The sequence below is a fragment of the Pelobates fuscus genome, chromosome 3 (assembly GCF_036172605.1).
Source record: "Pelobates fuscus isolate aPelFus1 chromosome 3, aPelFus1.pri, whole genome shotgun sequence".
NCBI lineage: Eukaryota > Metazoa > Chordata > Amphibia > Anura > Pelobatidae > Pelobates > Pelobates fuscus.
Window position 1 is genome coordinate 59,845,661 of NC_086319.1, and position 18,262 is coordinate 59,863,922.

At 43.7% G+C, this 18,262-nt stretch overlaps 1 protein-coding gene across 1 annotated transcript in view; it reads left to right on the forward strand.

Annotated features, from left to right (window-relative positions):
• POC1B (POC1 centriolar protein B) overlaps window positions 1-18,262 on the forward strand; it is a 121,166-nt gene that overhangs the window by 89,721 nt on the left and 13,183 nt on the right. The window contains exon 11 of the mRNA XM_063447114.1: window positions 16,345-16,464. Coding sequence (XP_063303184.1) covers window positions 16,345-16,464 — 120 coding nt within the window. The remainder of the gene's footprint in view (window positions 1-16,344; window positions 16,465-18,262) is intronic.

The following is an 18,262-nucleotide window of genomic DNA, read 5'->3' on the forward strand; positions in this document are numbered from 1 at the left end:
CTGCTATGTTTGTGAATGGGTTAAGCCTTCCCCTATTTCCTCTAGTGGCTGTCTCACTGACAGCCGCTAGAGGCGCTTGCGTGATTCTCACTGTGAAAATCACAGTGAGAGCACGCAAGCGTCCATAGGAAAGCATTATGAATGCTTTCCTATGTGACCGGCTGAATGCGCGCGCAGCTCTTGCCGCGCGTGCGCATTCAGCCGACGGGGAGGAGAAGAGGAGGATCGGAGGAGGAGAGCTCTCCGCCCACCGCTGGAAAAAGGTACGTTTTTACCCCTTTCCCCTTTCCAGAGCCGGGCGGGAGGGGGTCCCTGAGGGTGGGGGCACCCTCAGGGCACTCTAGTGCCAGGAAAACGAGTATGTTTTCCTGGCACTAGAGTGGTCCTTTAACATTATCATAGAAACATTACTGTGAGTAATATTGCTGTGGAGCTCTGTTATGCACTCAGACCCACCAACAATATGGAGCTCTTAGAATAGATGGAGACTAGGATAGAATAAGAAAGACCGAGGGAATTGGGCCCTCCTAAATCTAGCTTGACAAATACCTGTGTACAGGTCGAAACATTGCTGTGCACCTGAATGTTCCATTAAAATCTACTTGAAACTTAAAACTGTGAGTGCATGAGCATTTTTTCTTCATATTATATGCATGTGGGGAGTGCTGACCCTAACTCAGTGAGCACCCTGTTTTTTCGTTTTTCGAGTGCAACCCTTATTCAGTTTTTTACCTCCTAAATAGGGACACATGGGAGCTTTAAATCATCAGTATTCCAGGGGAGATAAAATGTTAACATACTTAACTGGTATGATATACGTGGACCACCGGTAACCGAACTGGTTACCTCCGCTAAACTCTCCTCTTAGCCATACTGGAACCATCTATAGACTGTAAGCTCATTTGAGCAGGGTTCTCTTGAACCATTTCTGTAAGTTTTCTTGTAATTGTCCTATTTTTAGTTAAATCCCCCCTCTTATAATATTGTAAAGCGCTACAGAATATGTTGGCGCTATATAAATGGTGGCGATAATAATTGGTAAATATAGCTCTGTTCCCTGCAGCAACCAGATGAGAGAGAGTTCTTGGAGTAATCTCATTTTATTGCTCAGAATGCAGCCTTTAATGCACATACCCCCAGCATGGGGTCTCCATTCTTTACACACAGATCCTGCCCAGGCACCTCTGTGTCCGGGAGATAAGCTTATTGTATTTGTTCTGGTGAGTAGAATCATTACCTTCAGGCTTTTTGCTGTAAACACTGTATTTTCAGAGAAAGTGCATCCAAATATTCAGTATCTCCTCCCTCTGCATGCAGACACTGACCTTTCCTCATAGAGATTCATTGATTCAATTCACCTCTATGAGGAGATGCTGATTGGCCAGGGCTGTGTTGGAATCATGCTGGCTCTGCCCCTGATCTGCCTCTTTGTCAGTCTCAGCCAATCCTTTGGGGAAGCATTGTGATTGGATCAGGCTACCATTTCTGATAATGTCAGCAGACTGCTTGTTTTTTGGTTTTTTTTAGGCAAACAGCATGCAGAGTTACCGCTTCTGGCTTGAATACAGTAAGATTTTGCTATATTTATGGAGGCATGAGGGGCCCAGGGAGGCTAGATGGTGGTTTTAACCCTATAGGGTCAGGAATACATGTTTGTGTTCCTGACCCTATAGTGATCCTTTAATTATCTCCCAGATACAGAGAACTGAATAATTTTTTTTTAAAAAGCACGAAATCACATAAAAAATGGTTATGAATCCCCACAAGTCTAATATCGCTGGATAGCTCTCGGTGGAGTACCCAATTTGGCAAATACCTCTCTGATCTGTGGAGGTGTGAAGAAATGCCAGCCTGTTAAAGTTTAGACCAACCGCCAGCGTGGTCTGCTTCTGAAATTAGTTCCAGGCGGATAGTTATTTGCCGGGACTTAAACGAGATCTCTGGACAATTGTGGAAGGGGGCTCCCCTGGCTCATAGGTAGCAATTGATCCTTCATAGGTATTGTAACTCCCTTCCAAAGAGCCCTCTCCTTGGTTATTGGAAAAGGGGTAAGCACTAAGAGGCAAGATAACCGCTACAAGTCCATAGCTCCGGGGCGAACATGGATAAGTCTCGCTATTCCCGGCTTAGGGAATAGTTTGCGAACAGGCATCTGCTGGACTCCTATGGAAGGGAGGAGGAACAGTGGGCCAAGGGAGTGATACAGTCTTTTGTTGGTTTTAGTGGTGTTCCCCACATGGACAGTTTTACATTAAATGCTTTTCACATGACATGCATGTTGTCATTTTGGTCCACATTTGTCTTTGTGGAGCTGTAGATAGTGAGAGGCCAGGGAGGAACATAGTAAGTGGAGTGCCTTGGCTGTGCCTGGACTGAACTAGATTCTGATGTCAGTTGCTAATTCGTTACTATTCGTTTTATAAAAAAACAGGACATCACTACTGTGGTGGAATCTCGGTAAAAATAAATTTAGTAGGCCGAGATTACCACGTGGCATGTGTACGTGCATATGCTGACGTATCGATCAGTTGGTTGCACGAGGCAAGATACGATCAGTAGTGTACGGAGCATGTGCAAGAATACAGGATGTAGTATTCCCCCTCCTCCATTGTGCTGGACAGGCCATGCGGTCAAGCAGGAAGTTAATTCTTATTTGTATTGATTGGTCAAGAGAATGTGCGGGTGGAGCTTAATATGGGAGGAGTTATGTGCCTATATAAGGAGCCTGCACTATTGTCCGGGGCTCAGAACTTGCTGTATTTTGGTGACGCTAGTCCCTCTGAGTCCCGATCGGTGATCCAATAAAGAATCTCTTCCTTCCTGAAGAAACCTGTGTCCATCTCTCTGTGCTTCGCTTCCGTCAGTTTCTCCGGTATCATTTGGTGCATTGGCCGGGAAGCTCATCGTTCAACGGTAGCTGAGAGGCAGAGGCGTGAGACGGTCTATCTTTGCCCACGTTCTCTACGGCTGCACCCCTGAACTTCTGCGTGGACCTCCCTTCGTCTCGGCGCCACTGGTCTGTTGTCCAGGAGATCATCGGCCTCTACGTGAGAAGTGCTGGGGTGTCCCCGTCGATGAGTGTGAACTCAGGTTTAGGAACGAGGAGGTAAGACAACTGCTGTTTTAGACGGCAGAACCCACTAGGGGTATACCGATTGTGCGGTAGGCCCAAAGGGGTTTGAATCTGTGTATCTGCCCCCTCTGTCGGAGGGAAGGAGCGAAGGCGCACCGCTCGATCGAACGCTCTTTAGTCAGACCGTTTGATTCTGTTAGTCAGGCGGGGCTCTGGTGTAAATAGCCCTAGCCGGACACCGGTGTCTTGTCTAGACTAGCGTTCTAGGGTGTATATTTTGTTCGCTAGGTCGGAGGGACCGGGAGACTAAGCGGCGTCTGTGTAAATTCGGTTCGCTAGCTCTCAACCTATCTGGGCTAAGTGGGAAGGCGTGTAAATTTGGAACCCACTAGACTTTTGATAGAGGCGTCTGTGTAAATTCGGTCCTCTAGCACGCTATATATGGTGATTGGGCAGTGTGGCTAACCAAAACGTATGTAGATTGTTTTTAGGTAGTCCATTCAAGGTACTGGCCAATAGTTTAGTTGGGAATTGTAAATGTGATAAAGATTGTTTAGTAAAGTGTATATCTTGTTAGATAGCGCGAGCTCAGCCGTCTAGCGAGAGTGTTAATAGTGTGTTGCTGTATCATAGTGCACGGTACCATAACCCTGTATATTTACTGACACTGTATATAAGTACTAATCATTGTCGTCCATTGCATGTTTAACACCATAACCACTAATAATTGTATTGTGACCTTAACTTGTGCTTTGACCTATGCTAACCGTACTGTAACCGCTATTTGTAAAAGACGATGTTACTGGGGTGTGTTATAGACGGGTAATTCGTATATAGAGAATTATAGCGTGGGTGACTGTATAGTTACGCCAAAGGGCATAATATTGATTATTTAGTGACTGGTGTAACAGCTGTGTGTGTACGGGAATTCCCTGAGTGTTTATTGTTATTGTGTACGTTTCACTTGGTAACCGTACCACGTGGTGCTGTTGCCAGAGGAAACGGGTGTGACTGTTGAATAGTACGTGTGTATAGTATTCGTTGTCGACGACGTTCCATTGTTAAGTATGGGTGCGTCGCAGTCAACGATTCCGGATCCCTTAGGTTGTATGGTGAAGAATTTTAAAAAGGGATTCAAAACTTGTGATTTTGGGGTTAAAATGTCTCCTGTACGTTTGGTCACTTTGTGTACTAGGGAGTGGCCTACTTTGGTTGCGGCATGGCCGCCACGTGGCAGTTTGGATCCAACTCTGGTACAGCGCTTACACGTGGCTGTATCGGGTAGGCCTGAACTTTACGGCCAGTTTCCTTATATTGATTGTTGGAGACAGGCCGTAAATGACTCGCCAAAATGGCTCCAGACATGCCACGAGGAGCAGTGTCGCCTCATGGTAGCTAGGACTTGTTTGTCCACTAGGACTGGTGTTAGGCCCATTTTGGACACGCCCCCTGAGTCCGAGATCCCTTTGCCGCCCCCTTACTTTCCGTTAAAAGAGGAAGTGACGCAAATGCAGGAAGTCCTGCACCCCTCCCCTCATTGCCCTCATCCACTTCCGCTTCCTCCTCCAGTACAGGATCCACCCCCCCTCGTACTAAATCTCCCCTTCCGGAATCAGAACCAACCCCCATTAAAAACGAATATCCTGATTTGGCGCCACTTCAGACTTCCGGTCAAGCTTCATCTAGCTCGGCTCGAAGTGTTTTATTTACAACCTTTTCCCAAAACCAAGCTCCCACATCCCCATACCCTATTTCTCCCCGACTGGAACCTATGACTGACGCCCCTCCACGTAGCCCCATACAGACCCGACAGTTGACCGGTGCCCAACAATTAAAACACTATCAGATGCCTCTTGGTCTGAATCCTGGGCCAGCCTATATCGATGCCGCAGGCCAAATGGCACATGCTGACCCAGTCTTTGTATATGTCCCATTCACGACAACCGATCTCTTAAATTGGAAGACCCACAATTCCTCGTATACTGAGAAACCACAAGCTATGACTGATCTGTTCACCTCAATAGTACAGACACATAACCCGACATGGGCTGATTGCCAGCAGTTATTAATGACTTTATTCAACAATGAGGAAAGGACAAGAATTAATCAAGCGGCCATTAAAGCACTAGAGGATAAAGCCCGTACTTTAAACCAAGCCAATCCATCAGCATGGGCCGCAACACATTATCCCAACACCGATCCCGATTGGAATGTAAATGGTGCTGATATGGTTCAACTCAGAGCCTATAGAGACGCTATAATTGCTGGCATGAAAGCCGGAGGAAAGAAAGCCATTAACATGTCGAAGACAGTTGAGGTGATTCAGAAAAGTGATGAAGCGCCCAGTGTCTTTTATGACCGATTATTGGAGGCATACCGCTTGTATACCCCCTTTAATCCGGAAGACGCAGACAATTCCCGAATGGTGAACTCCGCCTTTGTCAGCCAAGCTTACGGAGATATTAAGCGCAAGCTACAAAAGTTAGAAGGGTTTGCAGGTATGTCCATCACCCAACTAATGGAGGTAGCGAATAAGGTATACATGAATAGGGAAACAGAAAGTAAGAAAGAGGAAGAGCGCAAGATGCGTAGAAAGGCAGACATGCTAGCGGTAGCGATCGCAGGCGTAGATAGACGGGGCCCAGATAGAGGCGATAGTAGATGGAATGAGGAACCTCTAAGTAGAAATCAGTGTGCATACTGTAGGGAAGAAGGGCATTGGAGAAATGAGTGTCCTCGAAGAGAACAGTGTGAGAAAGACAGACCTAGGATAGGTTATGGAAACTTTAGAGGCAGAGCGAGAGGTAGAGGAGGCCCCGGAGGGAGTAATGGTAATAGAGGGAGTAATGGGAACAGAGGAAGTGTTAGGGAAGACAGGTATTTTCCAGCAGCGCAAAGGTCCCGCGATAGAGAAGGTAGGGACTTTGTGGGATTGGCTGACACGGTCATGGAGGACTATTGATACCGACCGGGCTCCATCCCCCTTGGTCGAGCGGAGCCTATGGTCGATGTATCAATAGGGGGAAAAAGGAGTGCGTTCATGATCGACACTGGTGCTGAACATTCAGTGGTGACTAATCTAGTTGCTCCTCCATCTGGAAGGACTATTACTGTGATAGGAGCAACTGGAAGAAGTGCTGAAAAACCGGTTCTTAAAAGTCGACTCTGTACATTGGGAGGCCACGTAGTAAAACATCAATTCCTTTATATGCCTGAATGTCCAGTCCAATTGCTGGGACGTGATATGCTATCAAAATTACAAGCGCAGATTACGTTCCTACCAAATGGAACAACATCCTTAAAGTTTAATGGACCTTCAGGTATCATGACATTATCCGTACCAAAGGAAGAAGAGTGGCGACTTTATACAGCGTTGACTAGCCAAAACCCTAGGAGTGATGAGACATTATTTAACATACCAGGAGTTTGGGCAGAGAACAACCCACCAGGACTGGCCCGCAATATTCCACCTATAAAAATTGAACTAAAACTTGGGGTTTATTCAGTGAGCCTAAGACAATACTACATCCCGCAGAAGGCTAAGAAGAACATCCAATCCTATCTGGATAAGTTCATACGGTATGGTATCCTAAAATTCTGTACTTCCCCCTGGAACACCCCATTGCTGCCTGTTCAAAAGCCCGGTACAGATTAGTATCGACCTGTGCAGGACTTGAGAGCAGTCAATGATGCGGTTGTTAGTATACATCCAGTTGTACCCAATCCATATAACCTGCTTGCTTTAATTCCGGGCGGGGCTACTTACTTTACAGTCTTAGACCTCAAAGATGCCTTCTTTTGCCTCCGAATTGCCGCAGAAAGTCAATGTATTTTCGCTTTCCAATGGGAGAACGCTGTAACGGGCTCAAAACGCCAAATGACTTGGACAAGACTGCCCCAAGGGTTTAAAAATTCACCTACCCTATTTGGTTCAGCCCTAAGTCAAGATCTACTGGATTTCGAGTCCATCCCAGGAGAGTGTGTATTGTTACAATATGTAGATGACTTGTTGATAGCAGCAGTTACAAAAGAAATCTGTCAGCAAGCAACGCACGATCTACTACACATTCTCTGGAAGGCAGGATACAAGGTGTCTAGAAAGAAGGCTCAGTTGTGTTTGCCAACTGTCAAATATCTGGGATTCCATATCTCTGAAGGTCAAAGAATTATGGGGCCAGAGAGAAAAGAAGCTGTCTGCCAAATACCAATACCCAAGAATAGAAGACAAGTGCGAGAATTCTTGGGGGCAGCAGGCTTCTGTAGGATATGGATTCCCAGCTACGCGATACTGGCAAAACCTCTGTATGCAGCTATCAAAGGTACAGAGCACGACCCCTTCTTATGGACTCAAGAACAGCAAACGGCATTTGAAGATGTGAAGAAGGCTTTGATGAGTGCCCCAGCATTAGGTCTACCTGATCACACACGACCATTCTACTTATATGTACACGAGCAAAGAAGAATGGCTGTGGGAGTATTGACACAGTACTTGGGATCATGGCAAAGACCTGTTGCCTACATGTCTAAGCAATTGGATGCAGTGGCCAGCGGACTTCCACCTTGTCTAAGAGCCGTAGCTGCAGCCGCCCTGCTAGTAGCTGAAGCCGATAAACTCACTCTGGGTCAAGAACTTTATGTACGAGTCCCACATGCAGTACAGACGTTGTTGGATTACAAAGGAAATCATTGGTTTAGTAACAGCCGTATGACCAAGTATCAAGCAATGTTGTGTGAAAACCCCAGAGTGCATTTAGAGACTGTAAATACCTTAAATCCAGCTACCCTTTTGCCACAACCTACTGAAAGTCAACATGATTGTTTGGAAGTAATGGATGAAGTATTCTCAAGTAGACCAGATCTTTGTGATTTTCCCATCCAGAACCCCGATGTTCAATATTATACCGACGGCAGTAGTTATGTGAAAGAAGGGATCCGCTATGCAGGATATGCAGTAACAACAATAGACAAGGTGATAGAAGCTCGGCCACTGGCGAAAGGAACATCAGCACAAAAGGCAGAATTGATAGCACTGACACGAGCGTTACAATTGGCTGAAGGTTTAAGAGTGAACATCTACACGGACTCCAAATATGCGTTTTTAACCACTCATGCCCACGGAGCTTTGTATAAAGAAAGAGGACTACTGAATTCAGAAGGCAAAGAAATCAAATACGCAGCTGAAATCCTACAACTATTGGAAGCAGTGTGGGAGCCGAAAGAAGTCGGTATCATACATTGTCGAGCGCATCTGAGAGGAGATGGTGATGTAACCAAGGGAAATCGGATGGCAGATAGTGCAGCTAAGCGTGCTGCTGAATCAGGAAGACAGGAGTATGTGGGGCATATAGCTGCTCTTATACCAACTCCACTGTCTCAATGGACTCCAGTTTATACAGCTCAAGAAGAGGAGTGGTTAAAGACTGAACCGGGAAAGTATTTGGAGAACAAGTGGTATCAGCTAGAAGATGGAAGAATAGTCATACCAGCATCACTAGCGGTAGAAATTGTCCAAAATTATCATAACGGGACACATTCTGGGAGAGACAGTACAGAGGAATCTCTCAGGAAACATTTCTACATACCAAGATTGTCCAACTTGACTCAGGCCATTGTACGAAGATGTGTAACGTGTGCTAAAAATAATGCAAGACAAGGACCAGTAAAGCCACCAGGAGTCCAGTTTATGGGGGGACTCCCCATGTCCGATCTACAAATAGACTTTACAGTGATGCCTAAATCGGGTGGACATCGTTACCTGCTGGTAATTGTGTGCACCTATTCAGGCTGGGTAGAAGCATGTCCTACTCGTACAGAGAAAGCAGGAGAAGTTGTGAGATTCCTGCTACGAGAAATAATACCCCGATATGGACTACCCTGTTCTATAGGATCGGACAATGGTCCAGCTTTTGTTCATCAGTGCCTACAACAACTGACTCATATTCTTGGTATAAAGTGGAGGCTTCATACTGCATATAGACCCCAGAGCTCTGGTAAGGTAGAGAGAATGAATAGAACTATTAAGAACCAGTTGGCTAAAATGTGTCAGGAAACCCAACTTAAGTGGAACGTTCTCTTACCCATAGCTCTATTGCGAATCCGCAGTACCCCTACCAGAAGGATGGGCCTCTCTCCTTTTGAAATCATGTATGGGCGACCACCTCCCGTACTTGGTAACTTAAGGGGGGATTTGAGTCAGTTGGGAGAAGGAATTACCCGGCAGCAGGTTGTAGAGTTGGGTAAGACTATGGAGGAGGTACAGAAATGGGTACAAGATAGATTACCTGTGAATATTTATCCCCCTGTTCATAGTTATCATCCAGGAGATCAAGTGTGGATTAAAGAGTGGAATAATGTACCATTAGGGCCCAAGTGGAGAGGTCCTTATGTTGTTCTTTTGTCTACCCCTACAGCGATAAAAGTAGCCGAAGTGACTCCGTGGATACATCACTCCAGGGTTAAACCAGCAGCAGTCGATTCTTGGCAAGTTACAGCAGATCCAGAGAATCCCTGCAAGATCCGGTTAAAACGCACTACTCAGTCGGAGTAACGAGGAACTATTGTGGATTACAAATTTTGTTGTTACAGGGATTTGGTGAAGTGAGTGTTTTTAGACGGCCATAATAAAGCCTGTCCGCTTACCGACATATAGTTTATAAGCCAGGGAAAGTCTCGAAGGGACTCCTGTGAAGACGAGCAGAACTCCATTCCTTGCAGCCCTTACATCCTGGAAGCTGAGGTGCCTTCGCACGGACGAAGACTGAGGATGACGGCGAAAGATGTGTTTTTGATAGTGTTTATTTATGTGTGTTTTTATATTCAGGAAGGTAGAGGTACCGACACTCCTAGCTGTGAGGTATGCATTAAGACTACGAGAACAGGTAACCATATTTCCCAAACCCTAATTTGGCATTCACAATACGAGTGTAAAGGAGATGTATCGAGATGTAGATACTTAAATATAGATTATAGTGTGTGCCATTTAGGAGTAGGAGAACCTAAGTGCTTCAGTCCGGAGTATCAACCCCGTACAATTTGGTTGACTCTCAGGAATGGAGATCCTCAGGGGACCCTAATTAATAAGACGGTGTTAGAATCCGTACATTCTTCGGGTGTTCTGCTATTTGATGCGTGTAAGGCGATATCAAGTGGTAGAAAGCCGTGGAATGTATGTGGGGATCTTAGATGGGAGAGGACGTATGGGTCTAATGATAAATATATTTGTCCCAGTAGTAAAAATAAATATGTGAGTCCTAGATGCCCAAATAAAGACTATAACTTTTGCCCATATTGGTCTTGTGTGGGGTGGGCGACTTGGGGACAGACAGTAGACAAAGACATGATAGTGACTAAGTTGCCTACCAGCCCATATTGTAAGTCTATGGAATGTAATCCCATCCATATACTTATAAATAACCCCGATAAGTTCTTAGACAAATATGGCAATTTATTTGGGTTTCAGATATACGGGACGGGTTTAGATCCTGGGACAGTATTGTTTATAGGGATAGAGACTGATACGGTATCCTCCCAAACTCATCAAGTATACCATTCCTTTTATGAAGAGATGAGTATAGATAATAAGATCCCCCATAATGCTAAAAACCTGTTTATTGATTTAGCCAAAAGTATTGCTGGTAGTCTTAATGTTACCAACTGCTATGTGTGTGGAGGTACTAACATGGGAGACCAATGGCCTTGGGAAGCAAAGGAGGTAATGTCCGGTTCTGAGGCAGTTGACCAATTAATATCTACACAAGCCGATTATCATATGAGTGTTAGAGGTAAATCTGAGTGGAGATTAAAGACCTCCATCATAGGTTATGTTTGCATAGCAAGGAAAGGAATAATGTATAATACTTCTGTAGGAGAATTAACTTGTCTAGGGCAAAAAGCTTATGATGATGATACAAAGAATACAACTTGGTGGTCGGCTTCAAATGTCTCAGAACCATCTAACCCGTTTGCTAGATACGCCAATTTAAAGGATGTGTGGTTTGATTTATCCATCACATCTACCTGGAGAGCCCCAGCAAATTTGTACTGGATCTGTGGTAAGAAAGCCTATTCGGAGTTGCCACAGGACTGGGAAGGGGCATGTGTGTTGGGTATGCTCAAACCATCCTTCTTCTTGTTACCGATTGAAACAGGTGAGACTTTAGGTGTTAAAGTGTATGATGTGAATCATAGGAAGAAAAGGGGACCCATAGAGATAGGCGCCTGGGAAGATGATGAATGGCCTCCCCAGCGTATCATAGATTATTATGGGCCAGCCACGTGGGCTGAGGATGGTACCTTTGGTTACAGAACCCCTATTTATATGCTCAACCGTATTATAAGATTACAGGCGGTGGTTGAGATTATTACTAACGAAACATCACAAGCGCTCAATCTTCTAGCGAAGCATAACACCAGGATGAGGACGGCAGTCTACCAAAATAGATTAGCCTTGGATTACCTTTTGGCAGTAGAGGGAGGTGTATGTGGGAAGTTTAACCTGAGCAATTGCTGTCTTCAAATAGATGACGAAGGGCAAGCAATAGCTGAGCTTACTAGCCATATGGTTAAACTAGCGCATGTGCCTACTCAGGTATGGAAAGGGTATAATCCAAGTAGTTGGTTTGGTAGCTGGTATGAGTGGTTTGGAGGGCTTAAGGCAGTGGTAGGTGGAGTCCTACTGATTTTAATGTTGTGTCTACTCCTGCCGTGTCTTATACCCTTAGTAGTTAGGTCTGTGCAAAGCCTGATAGAAAATATAGCAGAGAGGAAGGCTGCTGCACAGATAATGGCGATTTATAAGTATAAGGCTCTAGATCAGGGAGAACCAATGCAGGAAGATGAGTGTTGAAGATTCACATCATAGATAAGTCTGGTCTGGTTCATGGTAACTTGAGGTGTATGCAAACCCAGGTTAAGTGATGCCTCAAGTAATTGTAAAATATCAAGAGGCATCAAAGGGGGGAATGTGGTGGAATCTCGGTAAAAATAAATTTAGTAGGCCGAGATTACCACGTGGCATGTGTACGTGCATATGCTGACGTATCGATCAGTTGGTTGCACGAGGCAAGATACGATCAGTAGTGTATGGAGCATGTGCAAGAATACAGGATGTAGTATTCCCCCTCCTCCATTGTGCTGGACAGACCATGCGGTCAAGCAGGAAGTTAATTCTTATTTGTATTGATTGGTCAAGAGAATGTGCGGGTGGAGCTTAATATGGGAGGAGTTATGTGCCTATATAAGGAGCCTGCACTATTGTCCGGGGCTCAGAACTTGCTGTATTTTGGTGACGCTAGTCCCTCTGAGTCCCGATCGGTGATCCAATAAAGAATCTCTTCCTTCCTGAAGAAACCTGTGTCCATCTCTCTGTGCTTCGCTTCCGTCAGTTTCTCCGGTATCACTACAAGTTCTGCATCTTCTCACAGAACGCACTCCAACCCATTTTGTATTGCGGTAAACAGTCATATTTATTTAAGGGGAGAACATACGCCTTTTATAAATCAATAGTCCTTTAGTTACATTAGAAAATAGATCTTGGTATATAACCACCTGCTCTAACCTGGTTTATATACCACCAATGCATGGTGTCTGCCTACAATTGAATACACTCGTGTAATTTCCATATTTGGTCCCGGAATTAAGCTGTGCATGATGTCATGACTTCTACAGGAGATAGCAGACATTTTCACTACTAGATCAGCTACATGAGAAGCATGATGGATACTTCCTGATTTGGTGAGAGCTGACTGCAGATGCTGCAGAGCATAAAGAATTGCAGTAAATGTAAGAACTTCAAATGCTAATAATTTTTTATTTATTTATTGTTTTTGCTTATGCATTTTAATGTATTATTTATATGACGCATTCAATAAAAATGTGTCAATTCTAGCCTGGAGTGTCCCTTGAAGGACACTTGTGCTTCTGTTACCAGCTGTTATTTGTCTACTCAATTAGCAGAAAAGGTTTTACTCTCCACTTTGTAGATGATACCCAGGAGTTAAATGGTTAACAGTACAGTTAGCACATTGTAAATAATAGAATCACTTCCTTTCACAAGGATGAGAAATGGAAACTTGCTCTAGGTGTCAAACATGCAATGACATAGAGCATGAATATTTACATTGACAGTGAGGCAATGGAACACCTTATAGATAAAAGCATATTTACAACCTTGGCAATATCCCTGTCCAAACACTTCAGTATTTATATTGACCAAACATATACACACTTTCACTCTGTGTTTAGCATACTCCTTTTAAAACATTTGGGAGGAGGGTCATGACCTGTTCACTTTAAGATGTTGTAGCTCCTGAAGCAGTAAATATATTAATTTTAAATAAAGATAGATGATATATTTAATGACTTTAAAGGACCACTCTAGTGCCAGGAAAGCATACTCGTTTTCCTGGCACTAGAGTGCCCTGAGGGTGCCCCCACCCTCAGGGACCCCCTCCCGCCCGGCTCTGGAAAGGGGAAAGGGGTTAAATCTTACCTTTTTCCAGCGCTGGGCGGAGAGATCTCCTCCTGCTCTTCTCCTCCCCGTCGGCTGAATGCGCACGCGCGGCAAGAGCTGCGCGCGCATTCAGCCGGTCACATAGGAAAGCATTCATAATGCTTTCCTATGGACGCTGGCGTGCTCTCACTGTGAAAATCACAGTGAGAAGCACGCAAGCGCCTCTAGCGGCTGTCAATGAGACAGCCACTAGAGGACATAGGGGGAAGGCTTAACCCATTCATAAACATAGCAGTTTCTCTGAAACTGCTATGTTTATGAAAAAATGGGTTAACCCTAGAAGGACCTGGCACCCAGACCACTTAATTAAGCTGAAGTGGTCTGGGTGCCTAGAGTGGTCCTTTAAGAACAGGTTTACGAATACTTCTCTGCTCTCCAGCATGCAAATTATGCGGTGACACACTGTTTCTTGTCTGTACTGCCGGGTTTGGCCCGGCTTAGGAATCCTTCCTAAATCATTATTATTATTATTATTATTTGCATTTATATAGCACCAACTTTTTCTGCAGGGCTTTAGAATATTATAAAGGGGGAAATGTAACTATAACCAAAATATTTATAAAATGTTACTATTGTGGTACTTGCCTGCTCCAGCTTTCCTGCATGTGCTTCTGTCATGGAATGGGAAGTACCCTTTTCCGGTTCTTCTGCCTTACCGATCGGCGTTTGCATTTGGACTTCTGAATGGGCCGATCGGAAGGCGAATGCTCGGTTTTCTTATAGTGAGTGGGACACGGCTTGCTGCAACCCCCCTCTACACTGATATAACACACAGCGTCATGTTCACTTCTGGGAGAACTTGGTCCTCACTCATTACCATGGCCCTTTTTGAACACTGCAGCTGTAAGTCCCAAACCAACATCCATTCCTGCAACAAGACACTGCAGCTGTAAGTTATAGATGAGAAAATGAGAGAAAATATTCAACCGGATTTGTAATTTTGTTACTAGATTATTACTTTACTATAACGATGCTACCATTCTTACATATAGTTTACTACTGTAATATTTTGTACTTGCTGTTACATGTAATTATTAATAATCTGGCTGTTTGAATGTCGGTTGTCAAATATTTACTTGTTTATAACAAGTGGCTAGTCTGCTCCTTTCCTCCTCCCCCCGCTTACCACTCCCAGCTGTACATTTATTTTAAGTAACTGTTTTATCTCTCTTCCTTAGCCCCAAATCAATATCCATCCCTGTAATAATTTACTCGGCGCTACCTTGTTGTGTAAGAAAGGGGCAGATGCGGGCAATGTTTTGGTAGAAATGGCAGGGTTTGGTGACAGACTGGATGTGAGGGGCAAAGGTGAGGTCAGGATTAAAGATATCACCAAGACGAAGTGCGTTTGCAAAGACAGGCTGATGCGGGTACCATCAACTTTCAGGGAGTGCAAAAGAGGATTATTGTGATGAAAAGGAAAAATAAGGAGCTTCGTTTTAGAGAGATTGAGTTTCAGAAAGTGGGAGGACATCCAACCAGAAATGGAAGAAAGGCAACCGGTCACACATTCTAGGAGAGCGGGGGAGAGGTCAGGGGAGGAGAACGATATCTGGGTGTCATCGGCACCATTGCTAGCATGTCCGCATTAGAACAGAGTGACATCTGTCAGTGTTAATATACTCCTATAGCAAGTGAGATGCTCTTGCCATAGAGAAGTATCACTGGAACTACAGCACATGCACTATTGTTACTGTGAAGAGTCATTTGTCACGCATAGGACTGTACTGTCAACTTTGACTCCTCTGCCAATAATTAATTTACTGTAGAGGGAGGGGCCATATATGTTTCATATACGTTTATTTAAAATTCTGTGTACAATTACTATTTTAAATCATTGCTGCTTGTTTTATGGAGTAAATTAGAATTCTTTTTTGTTACCTTTTTTTTCTTTCTATTTGATACAAACCTACATTCATTTTTTGTAGACGCAGCCAGGTAGGGGCCGCTGGGACTATCGTACATACTCGCTACTTTTTGTGCTTGGTTATACCAAAAGGATCTGAGATATATTACCAGTTAAACTTTTGTGAACACTTTTTGTCTGTCATTTCTTGCATTTTCTTTCTTTCTTTCTTTTTTTTGGATAGGTCAGTAGACTCGCTGGTCTTTTACTTTTCTTTCCTAAAGAAATATTTCTTTTAAATTGATTTGAGCCTTCACATGTCTACTACAATGTAACATGTTTTCCATTTTTTAGCCTTGTCTATAATGAGCAAGCACACTTAAACATTTACTAGATTAATCACTAAAGTGTGCATTTTAAGGAATTCAAAGTGAATTTCAAATTTAAACTAAAGAAACCAAACTGGAAAAAGTTCCACATAATTTTTCTCACTTGACTTTTTCAGCCTAATATTTAAAATTTACTTTTAATTACCAACAGTTCACACTTAATTGCAGTGACCTCAAATACTGGCCCCTTAGATGTTGAGGTCCTATGGGTTCCAGAATTCCTTGAATGTTATAGATAGCCTTAGATCATGGAATGTGTACTTCCACAGCATCAGGAATGCCAGAGTTTGAGATGACTGCTTTTGTAAATAACCTTAATACAACATTGCTTATTGAATTTATTTATGGTAAAACAAATTTTAAAAAAATATAGTGATTGGTTTACTTTGCATACAATGTTTTGAAGAAGAAAATAAATTCTGTATGCATGTTTTGTGTCATTTTGTAGGCACAACTATTGCACACCTTGTATCGAGATCCAAAAGAACATAACAGAGCACCTCAATCTTTGTCACCTCTCTTTCAGCCCAGCTCAATGAGAAGAGGACAGGCAGAAAAGTCATCAGGATATGGCCAAACAATCCTCCCCCCTTCCGTGAACAATACACTGGAACATATTGTGAATCAGCTAAATGTATTGACTCAGGTGAGAATTGTTTGTTTTGCTTCAGATCATAAATGGCAAAATAGGTTTTGTGTGTGTGTGTGTGTGTGTGTGTATATAGTTTATTTTTTTAGTTACAATTTAGTAAGTGGTGGTTGAAATATTTAGTCAGAAAATCTGAAATATAAAATTGTAAAATGATTCATATTATTTAAAAGACTAAAAATATAGAATAAATCTTTAAAGGGACACTATAGTCATCTGAACAACTTCAGCTTAATGAGGTTGTTCAGGTGAGAACTATAGCTCCCTGCAGCCTTTCTCATGTAAACACTGTATTTTCTGAGAAAATACAGTGTTTTCATTGAAAGCTAGGAACACCTCCAGTTGCAGTCACTCAGAGTGTGCCAGATGGACTTCGGAGTTGATAGAGGCATAATATGCCTCCATCCACTCAGATCTGCTGTCAGCAGAGCACAGGGCAGCACTGTGCACAGCATCCTGTGATTCAGTATCTCCTCCCTCTGCATGCAGACACTGAACTTTCCTCATAGAGATTCATTGATTCAATTCATCTCTATGAGGAGATGCTGATTGGCCAGGGCTGTGTTTGAACCATGCTGGCTCTGCCCCTGATCTGCCGCTTTGTCAGCCTCAGCCAATCCTATGGGGATTGTTTTTCTGAGTCTAACAGCATGCAGATTTACAGCTTCAGACTTGAATACAGTAAGATTTTTACTATATTTATGGAGGCATGAGGGGCCGGGGGGGGGGGGGGGGGGGGTAGATGGTGGTGTTAACAAAGGAATACATGTTTGTGTTCCTTACCCTATAGTGATCCTTTAAAGGAACACTATAGCCACCCAGACCACTTAATCTCCATGAAGTGGTGGGAAGCAGTGTACTTGCCTCCTAAAACCGTGCAATGTAAAACATTGCAGTTTTTGAGAGACAGGGTAAACTCCTCCTCTAGTGGCAGTCATGCTGACAGCCATTAGAGGTGCTTCCATGGCAGAGACTTTACACTTCCACATTATCCTCCCAAAGCCATCAAAATTTGGACATTGATTATCATTATCCTAGCAGTCTCAGAGTTGATGAGCTTGAGATACTGGGGACACAGTACACAGGCTCATTACACACCTATAATATTGTAAAGCTCTACCGAATCTGTTGGCGCTATATAAATGGCAATAATAATAATAATAATACAATGAACTGCATTGGTTAAACAAGATTTGGTTACCGTATATACTCGAGTATAAGCCGAGTTTTTTAGCACATTTTTTGTGCTAAAAAACCCCAACTCGGCTTATACTCGAGTCAATAGTCTGTATTATGGCAATTTACATTGCCATAATACAGACAGGGGCTGTGGGGGCTGTAAGAGAGTTTACTTACCTCTCCTGCAGCTCCTGTCAGCTCTCTCCTCCTCCGCGCCGTCCGTTCAGCACCTCGGTCAGCTCCCAGTGTAAGTCTCGCGAGAGCCGCGGCTCTCGCGAGACTTACACTGGGAGCTGACAGAGGGAGCTGCACGGACGGCGCGGAGGAGGAGAGAGCTGACAGGAGCTGCAGGAGAGGTAAGTAAACTCTCTTACAGCCCCCACAGCCCCCCACTGAACTGCCAATGCTGGACCACCAGGGAAGGAGAGCCCCCCTCCCTGCCATGTATCAAGCAGGGAGGGGGGACGAAAAAAAAATAATTAGTAGTAATAAAAAAAGAAAAATTAAATAATAATACAAAAATAATAAAAAATGTAATTAAATAAATAAAAATAAATAATAATAAAAAAAATATTAAAATAATAAAAAAAAAAAATTGCCCATCCCCCACCAAGGC